Source organism: Spermophilus citellus (assembly GCF_964194105.1).
Source record: "Spermophilus citellus genome assembly, chromosome: 1".
Classification (NCBI taxonomy): domain Eukaryota; kingdom Metazoa; phylum Chordata; class Mammalia; order Rodentia; family Sciuridae; genus Spermophilus; species Spermophilus citellus.
Genome location: NC_138182.1, coordinates 216,675,782 through 216,685,729, shown reverse-complemented (window position 1 = coordinate 216,685,729; position 9,948 = coordinate 216,675,782). Strand labels below are relative to the sequence as shown.

At 36.5% G+C, this 9,948-nt stretch overlaps 1 protein-coding gene across 1 annotated transcript; it reads left to right on the top strand.

Annotated features, from left to right (window-relative positions):
- Window positions 1–4,541: 4,541 nt before the first annotated feature.
- On the top strand, window positions 4,542–6,966 carry COX7C (cytochrome c oxidase subunit 7C). Its single transcript, XM_081285283.1, has 3 exons — window positions 4,542–4,736; window positions 5,564–5,707; window positions 6,868–6,966. The coding sequence occupies exons 1-2, from the start codon at window positions 4,662–4,664 to the stop codon at window positions 5,678–5,680; spliced, it is 192 nt and encodes a 63-aa protein (XP_081141409.1). The 5' UTR covers window positions 4,542–4,661; the 3' UTR covers window positions 5,681–5,707; window positions 6,868–6,966.
- Window positions 6,967–9,948: the final 2,982 nt, after the last annotated feature.

Here is a 9,948-nt window from a genome sequence, read left to right as displayed (position 1 = left end):
GGTAGAAGCAAAAATTCAGTGCTCTGCTGATTCAGAGATCACTGGACCTGGCTGACTGGCCTGCCCTTCCACCATCCAACCATGCAAAGGACTCAGGAGTCTGGAATCTGGAGAATAGTCTATCTCTGATTCCACCTGCATCTGAAAGATCCATTCAGACTCATGGAGCAGTAGATGGAGCAGCAAGTTACAAAGAGCCTACATACACATACACAATTTAATCTATATCCAGTCGTGTTTTAATTGAATTCTACCCACTCCTTCATCTAGAATGTGATCAATATATCTACTGATCAACTCAATCAGGAAATTGTGTAGAAGGATTATGAGCAGGGATTTTGAAATCAGATTGAATTTGGTTTAAATCACAGTGTTCTGGTTGATATCTCTGGGGGCTCAAGCAAGTTATTTAAACTCATTGAATCTCATCAGCCTTATTTATAAAATGAAGGTAATGATAGTGAGAGTTCCTTCATAGAATTATTATGAGGATTAAATGAGGTCTTACATGTAAGGTCTATGGTAAAAACCATATAATGTTAACTTTCCTTAATATATTTGAAGAGTAGAAATAGAATTAAGGGTACAATGAGGCACTGCAAAAAATACCTATGTGCACCAGGGACTACTCAACTGAAGAATCACTAGGATAGTTTATAACAAGTACAATGGTGCTTTACCATTCCTTCTATTACATAATTATAATGAGCACCTACTATGTGAAAGGATGAAAGATACTTAAAACAGTTTTTTTCTTAAGAAGCATATGGTCTAGTAAGGAGCTGGCAACATACACAACTAATTATAGTGCATGAGATTGCCACTATGAGTGGCATTATAAATTAAATTGTAGCTAACCTTAAATGAAAAACAAATTGATTTCTTTTAAGTGTTTTAGGAAGGCTTCTCAAAGAAAGCAACATGGGGATAGTGTTTTGAAGTATATAACAGGAGATAAGAAAAGGGAAAGAGATTTTTTTTAAGAAAGCAAGATGAAGAGTGACATGCATAGATTATTAAGTAAGCTTCCCCCCCCCCAACTTTGTCTTCCTGTGGGTCATCATGAAGTCATTCAGAAAAGTGGCAAAACAATTCCCAGTCCTAACTTCCTCAGTGAATCACATATTTTTCTTTTTCTGAAACCAGGTCCATTACCTGTAAATGTAAAATTTCAAACAGATGTTAACACAGAGTTTTGATTTTAATGCTGTAGTAGCAAGAAGCTATATAAACTCAAGATCAAAAGAATTCATTAATTTGAGTTTTGCAACGTAGGTTGGAAACATAATTTCTTCACTAAACAATTTATTTTTAAGTAAGCTTGAACCTAGTCCTTAAAAATCTAATATAGAAGCTATATAAAGAAATAACAAATATTGTATTTTAATTTTTAGTTTTGCTGTTCTATATAATGTAATTTCAGTCTCCAAAGACTTGTGTGAATCTAGAAAGTACATTGCTAATTCTATGACATACACCCTAGTTACTACTTAAAATAATTAGATTTTATTTTTAAAATATAATTTTGGAGTAAATCTTCTATACTTAAAGGTGTTTTCCATTTTATACCAATCAATTTATGAAATGTTTCATTTCCCTTAAAATGCAATTTGTAATAAAAGTTTATCATGCTGAATCCAAAGTTTCTCTAGAATGATTTCTATTTTTCTTGCCAGCTATTATGATCTGAATGTAGATTTTTAACCTCCTTGTGAAAGAAATAGTGTGTGATACCTGTTGCAAGTTTCTATTCCTGCATTAAAAAAAAAAAAAAACTACCCCAAAACTTAGTGGTCAGCAATTTATTATTTTATCTTACAGTTCTGTGAGCTGATGGGCTCATCTTGTTTAACCTATTTCATAAAGTTGTAAGCAAATAAGACTGTAACTAGAGTCACCTGAAGGCTTCTTTATTTGTACTTCTAATGTCTGGACTTAGCTAGCAATACTCACTGGGCGCCCATGGAAAATAACTTTCCATCTTGTACTCCTGCATCTTTCTTCCTTCACCCACTACTCCTCTTTCTCTCTTCCTCTCCCCTTCTCTGAACCTCCTCCTCATTGTGTGGGTTCTCTATATGGCTAACTTGGACATTTTCCTAGTCCTGAAAGTCTAGGAATAGTTAGATTTCTCATATGTTGATTTATCCTAAGAAAACATCCAAGTTGCATGAGTGGAAGCTGCAAGGATTTTGATAAATTAGCTTCAGAAATATCGGAATGTCACTCTATTCCATTCTTTTGGTCAATCTGGCCACTAAAGTCAAGAAAAGGCCTGTTAAACTTCACCATTCAATGGAAAGCATCACAAGGAAATTGTTGTCATCTTTAATTTACCACATTATTTAAAAATAAAAATTTGCCAGATTTATTCAAGGTTTTCTCCCCTCCATAAACTTAAAGGCTTGAATGAACAACCACTTTATTCTATCTCACAAATCTGTAGATGAACAGTTTTGGAGGCTCAACTCTGATCAACATAGCACTCATTTAGGTCATTGATTTAGCTGGTGGCTGAGTAAGGTCCAAGACCTCCATTAGAAGGTCCAGGACCTTGACTGGAAGGTCCAGGATTACTTCAATCACATATCTGGCACCTGAGTGCCCTGCACCTCTCTTCTGTGAATTTTCAGCGACTCTTCAGAAAAGTACAATTTCTTACATTTAGTTGGAGACTGTCCCCTGAGGGATTAAAATGTTAATTCCTTCAGAGTCCTTCCTGCACCCTTATCAAGAAATGCCCGTGCTCCAACGGCTAAAATGACTCATCCCAGGAATTGCCCCTTCCTACAGGGAGCTATAAAGTTGTAAATTAATGTGTCCTGGGCGGCTCCATCCTGCCCTTCCTCTTTCTACCCCCCTGTTTCCCACCTTTTGGCGGTCATAAGCAGAAAGGAGAGAGATAGGGGAAGAGGGCAGGAGAACAAAGGAAGCCTAGGACATAGAAAAGGGCAGAACACCTAGCTTCTTGGGATACCAGAATACCAGCTATGGCCCCTTTCTTCCTCCCAGGATGAATCTATGTTACCCCTTTTTAAAATAAACCTTGCTTTATATGCTTGCCTCAGTGTTCTTTTCTAATGTTCAAACTTCAACATGTGAGGAAGCAGAACTCGTCACCGATAACTGGTGGTATCAGAAACACTTAAAATTGAACAAATTATATTTACTATAAATTGCAGTAGGGAGAACTTACATGATGAATCATGTATCTCACAGTTCTCAGTAAAATGTCAGAAAGGTCTTACAGGATTTGGGTTTGCTTTCCATGATAGTGGCTGTCTTTCTAAATCTTTCTTAGGAAGAAAAAAGATTAGACCAAGATTAAGGCTTTAATTGCTTAAGAATCAGAAGCCATCATATTAAACCAGATAAGGTGATGTTTGGTCACTTATATGGTATTAGAAGAAAAACTGACAATGTTTAAATTTAACAAAATTTACTTGGAAAAGTTTGTAAAACCAACAGCTTTCCAGAACAAAGAAATCATAATGCTCCACCCCACCATGTGCATGTTATCTTTATAGCCAGAGAAAAGTGACATACAGAAACAACCCTATTGACTTTGGTCATCACTTGCTTTATATAGTCATGGTCTGATAAATTGGCAGCCTGTGATTTGCTGAAGTTAAATTGCTGTTACTGGCTGAATTACAACTATGTTATTGTCTGATTACAATTTGCACGACTGAGCTAGGGTATAGGGTACTATGTACAGAGGTTGCTTTGGGCTAAATTTTATCACCAAATGCAGAGACAGGTTTAGACAAAACTTATTTCAGTTTAACAGTGGCTTGGATAATATTTATGCTTTATCTGTGTTCAAATGATTACACAGTGGACTAATTCTTTCCTTGATCCATCCACCAATAAGTGGTCTTATCTTATGCTGATGTCCTATGAAACTGCATATTGTCAGCAGGAATACACTAATTCCTAGCCCAGGGGAGCTCTAGGCTAGCTCCAGATATCAGAGGATGCCTTTTTCTTCCACACTTGCGACATAATTGCCTTGAATTTTCTCTGTTCTCCATCCTTCTCCTTATATTCAGTTCCCTATATTCTCAGGAAACCATCTCCTAGAGTCTAACTCAGCTTTCTAACATCTTTTGTGTAACCCGTTGTTTAGTTACTTGTTTTTATCCTTACTTTCTCCACGTAAAATCATATTACACAACTCTCAATGTTGGCAAAGTATTGCAGATCACATTCACATACACAAAGAAGCGATAGGTTTACAGAAAAGTACAGTCCTGTTCCATAAACCGGACACACTGGATGAAAGTGATTCACTTAACTCGATAAAATAGTTTATGGAAAAGGTCCCCAAGAATCCCAGATCTGAGCTCATATAAAGGACTAAGGTCTGAAAGAATCATTATTGTTAAGAAATCTCTAGGTTATCTCACTCCCGCAGGCCCACGCCAGACCACATTTCCCATAATCCTTCGAGGCCGAAAAGGAGTCGAGTGCTACTGAACTACAATTCCCATAAGCCTCGGAGCCCGCCGCTTTCTTCCGTTTCCGGAAGTCTCTGCCCCATTTCCCAACTTCCCTTTCTTTCTCTTCACGCTGAGGAACAAGGTCGAGGGAAGCGGACGAGGTGAAGCTTTTCTTCCGCCTGCGGTCTTTGCCCTCTTCGCTGAGGCCCCAGCAGCGCCATGTTGGGACAGAGCATTCGGCGGTTCACCACTTCGGTCGTCCGTCGGAGCCACTATGAGGAGGGTCCCGGGAAGGTTAGTGTGTAAGGATCCGGCTTCGTCGGTGGAGGGAATACTTGGCTGCCACTCGCTTGCTCCAGGACTGCCCAAGAGCTGTGGAGAGGGAAATGGCAAGCTGGGAACTCCTGGAGAAAGCTGAGACCCAAGCGCGTAGCTGCAGAAAGGAAAGGGCAGAGCGCGCAAGCTGGCCTGGTCTCCCCAGTCAGCGGCCCCTTTGCCGCCAAGATCTGGGAGGCCCGGAAGACTGCCGTTGCAGGTGCCCTGGCTTATAGCCGAATTGGGAAGGGCATGGGACCCGGATTGAAGGTCATTGGAAAGTGATGAGGAATGAAGGCCTGGAGTATTGTACAAGTTTTCTTTACCTAATTGCCCTCGCTGGTTGAGACTAGCTTTAATCTCAGGTGTATTGAGCTTAAGTCCTGTATTAGCAGTGACAGCCGTGGAGGATTACGTGAGGCCTACTAGTAAAGGGCAGAGACTGGATGTAGAGGTTATGGCCATGTTATTAAAAACTCAAAACTTTGTAGTGCAGTTGACTTTTCCGTGTACCAGGCGGCTGGTTGGTAATAAACATTTAACTAGAATAGTGCTTTTTGTTACTGAAATAATTACTTTGTAGAGAATTTTATTAAATAAAAATGTGACTTTTACCCTTGAGTCCCTAAGATGACTGCTAGGTGTGCAGAAAAGCCAAGTATGTATTACCTTTTGGTGTTAACTTGTACACCTGATTATGTAAGACTACATGTGCACACTCACACTTCTCATTCCTTGTGTATTTTGACCTATAAAATCAGATGATTTGCAGTTTTACTTTGGTTGCTTGTTTTCTTTCCCAACAGAATTTGCCATTTTCAGTGGAAAACAAGTGGCGCTTACTGGTTATGATGACCTTATACTTTGGATCAGGATTTGCTGCCCCTTTCTTCATAGTAAGACACCAACTGCTTAAGAAGTAAGGACGTTCTAATTTATCCACATAACAGGTAATTAATGGATTATTGATCTTCCTAAAGCAGTCCTTTGTATTTTATACTGTACCCATTCCCCACACCAAAAAAAAAAAAAAGAGCCCATACACAAATACATTGTTATGTAGGACTGATTCCTGAAGTTAAGTATAGATGTCATACCAGTGGAGGCAGGTTCATAAGCCTATAAAAAATATTTCTTTGATAAATAGTGGCCAGTGTTTATTGAATACACTTGATATGGATAATCTCATGCTGTTCCCCAGCAAACCTGTTAGGTTGGTGATAGTAACCTCATCTGAGACACAAAGATGTCATGTTGCCCAAGATTCCATAGCTAGTGACTGTGATCTGGAAATTTTACCCAGGCAGTCTTATTCCCGAGCTTGTACTTTAAATCAGGTATAGTTCTGAAAACTGATTGATGATATTCTCTCCAGTACTTTTTCTAAAATAAATTGCTTAGAACATGTCTCTTTATTTCCTTTTATAAAATGGTCATTGTACTCCTTTTTCTTAAAATCTAGCCTTGCAAAGCTGATTTAATATAAAAAAAAAAAAAACAGGAGATAAAATGCTTCTAGTACTCCTTGAATTTGTATCATTCCCAGATATTTTTGCAGTGATAAATCTGTGCCTAATCAGTTTCTACATCCTGAGGAAATACGTTCAATGATTCTCCAGTGAGAATGATTTTGTACCACAGTGGAGCATATTGCTGTGTCTAGGGGATATTTTTGATTTTTCTAAGGTAAAAAGCCATTGGTGCCAAGGTTGAGAAGTTTTATTAACAGAATATGTGTTACTACTCGCACAAAGAAGTCTTACGTATTGGTAGGTTTGCAGATTGCCTGTGTGTGAATAAAAGATTTATTTAGCATAATTGTGAATAGAGTTTCCCAAAGTAATATTTTGGGAAGCTCTGTGGGGTGTAAATTTCAAAATATACCTTAGAAAGGAAAGTCTGTAATTTAGATGAGGAATAATTTATCCAGATTACTAATATAAAAAGTTTTGGTGCATATGATGAAGCAAATCAGTATGAATGAAGTCATGATACTGTAAACGCTTTCTGATGTACCAGACTGATGGACAATATATTAATGATAACTACTCAACTTCTATAAAATGAGTGGTATTTTCTGATGCCATTTATTTTTGTTTTTATTTTGCAGATATGAAGACTGTTTAAGAGGTGCAATCTCTGAAAAATGAATCAAACTCTTGGATTCATGACATACTAGATGTTTGTAAATAAACTAATGACATGAATACTTAATGCCTCTTCTCTGAAATAGGAAATGTGATAATATGGTGTGTGCTTATTATTTCAGTAATTCCCAAGTACTTTTTTTTTTTTTTTTTTTTTTTTTTAAGTTAAGAACTATGTATGATAGCTTGTTTAAGTCTGGAGATGACTTAATGGAAGAGTGCTTGCCTGCCATGTGAGTGTGAGGCCCCTGGGTTTGATCCCAAGTACCAGCAAAAAAAAAATAAAATAAAACCTGTTGCCATACTCTTAAATTATCAGGTTTTGTTTAAATTTTTTTTTTTTTATCCCGGATAATGGCCTTTTGGTTACTTATGTCATAAAAGTGTAACCAAAATTTGACCTTGATTGTCCTGTAATAACAATTTAATTATTTTTTTTAATGAGGCATAGTTGATCATGAGAAAAAAAACAGTAATGTGTACAGATAAAAGTTCTGATTGGTTAAGAATTTGAGAGCTTTTTTTTTTTCTAAACCTAAAAACTTAAATTTTAGTCTTGATAATTGTACTTATTGAATAAAAGTAAAATACTTAAAATGAAATGTAACAACATATAAGGCATAATGGAGGAAATATTTCCAGATTACTCAGAAGCTGTATAATATATCCTAGAAATGAAGTAAGATGACTCTGATTAGTAGTTTTCATCAGTTAGTCCAATTTACAAGTAATGAAATGCTGCTTACCACTTAAAATGTAGTAGCTTAGTTTCCATGGTTTTGTAGTTGACAAGGGACAGTAATTAGCTACTGAACATTTTAATCCTGATTTGTTCACTATTCAAATACCATTGGTGTTAGAGAAGAATACTGTAAAAAGATTGCAAACTGGTAGTCTTGTTTGGCTTTCAGATGTTTGGGTTAGAGGGTGCTGCTCTGTTTTTAAGCCATTTTAAAAACTACATCCTCATAAAACTATATTTTTTGATTCTTAAATTAATCTTAACTGATTCTGCATTTCTTCATAGAGCAAAATAGCTACCTAGACTAATCCTCATAATATTAGATTTCCTATAGGGCCCCACTATGAAACTACTTATTTGCTAGAACCTTTTCTTTTTTCTCTCAGTTTATGTGCTGGGGATACTGTTAGCTTCTTTCATAGCCATCTGGCAACTGCATAAATAAGGATGCAGCTTTAATCTATATAACTTTGCCCCAGAATTCCTTGCATTTATATTTCATGGCTTTTTATTACCCAATGATGAATCCATTCTCAACCTTACTGAGTTTTTCTGTGGAATTTTATATGAGGTGCTGAGAATCTAACTCAGTGCCTCACACATGCTAGGCAAGTTCTCTACCATTGAGCCACAACCCCAGCCCAGGTTTTCTATCTTTGAAAAAAATGAAAGCAAAAGTGTAGGGTTCATAAAATGACTTTGAACTTTGGGTTCAAATCTTTGCCAAAGAAATTTTAAATTTAGCTGTCTCAGTTTTCTTGGAGAAAATGGGAAAAGAGTTTACCTCTTGAGATTGTTTTGGAATTCAATGGGCTATATAAAACATTTTAATTTCTGATAAATCCTATGTGAATACAATCTTATGGCTTAAATTAGGGAACAAGGAAGCATATTTGATAGTAGGTCTAGGTAGACAATTATTTGAGGGATATTCTTGAGAAAATTTTCTGGCTGTCCTAGAATAGAAACAGATTGCCCATTGTCATACAAGGGTTTCAACAAACTGGTTCTAAGTGCCAAAGTACAAAAATCAAAAAAGACCAAGCAACTGTTTAGTTTGTAAATTAGGGTTCTTCAGAGAAATAATCCATAAAATGCATTTATAGAGAAACCCATTTTAAAAAATCAGGGAATTGTGGGGGGTTAGTGAGTCCAAAATCTAATTGGGTATACCTGTAAGCTGGAGGTGCAGAGAAGAACCCAAGGGCAGACTGATGACAGAATTCATGGCGTGGTGGTCAATCAGTGCTTTAAGAACTGCAACCAATGGTATACTTAACCCAGACAATAATCAGATTTTCTCGAGTTCACAAGTCTAAATGGTATTATGCAAAAAGTGTCTTCACAGAAATAGCCAGAATAATGTCTGAACAAATGTTTGAACTTGCCAAGTTGTAACAATTTCACATAGCAATGACTAGTTCATTTTTATAATCTGATACTTTAATAGAAACTTGGTTTTTAAAGTGCTGACTTGAATTCATTTTTCTAATATTTCACTACACTGGTTTTTACAAAACTAAGCCAACAAAGCTTGAATTTGCAAAATTCACAGTGCTCAAAAAATTCATATTATCCTGGAAACTCCACTCGATAAACCCAGTGTAAGGAAGACCATATAAACTAGCTGTGTTTTTTGCAGGTGATTCTCTGACTCTAGACTACTGAATAGGAATATGGTTAGAACCCACAATTGGTTTTCAAGAGAAGCCACTATATATATATATATATATATATATATATATATATATATATTTTTTTTTTTTTTTTTACATAATTAAGCTATAACCACCTGAAGGAGAAAAAGAAAGTCCCACACGTTGCCAGAGTGAATAAAATAGAGGTTAAGAATGTGGGCTCAGGGTTAAGACTTGCTTGAATTTAAAACCTGGCTTGACAACTCTTCAATCTCTTTCACAATTTGCTCATATTTCAAATAAGAGTCACAACAACCTTGAGTAGTTGTGAAGATCAAAAAAGAAGTCTAAATTTTTTTCAGTTCTTGCTAAAGAGTATTTAACAATTAAAATACAGGTGAGGTAGAGGAAATAAAGTGGATGTGATTGAATCGTTCCAAGTTGATTCCAAAGCCATTCTGAGTAGAGATGGTATTTCTAATTACTTGTTGCTGCCAGCAGGCACATCAGATTAAATGTTTAAAAGTGGTGCCGGAGTTGATGGTGCTAAAATGCAGATATTTTCCAGAGTAAAACTCCAGCCTAAATGATGGCCTTCAGTCATGCCCCTACAGTGTTAGCCTCACACTGGCCAAATAAAATATAAATTTTATGCGCCATATCTT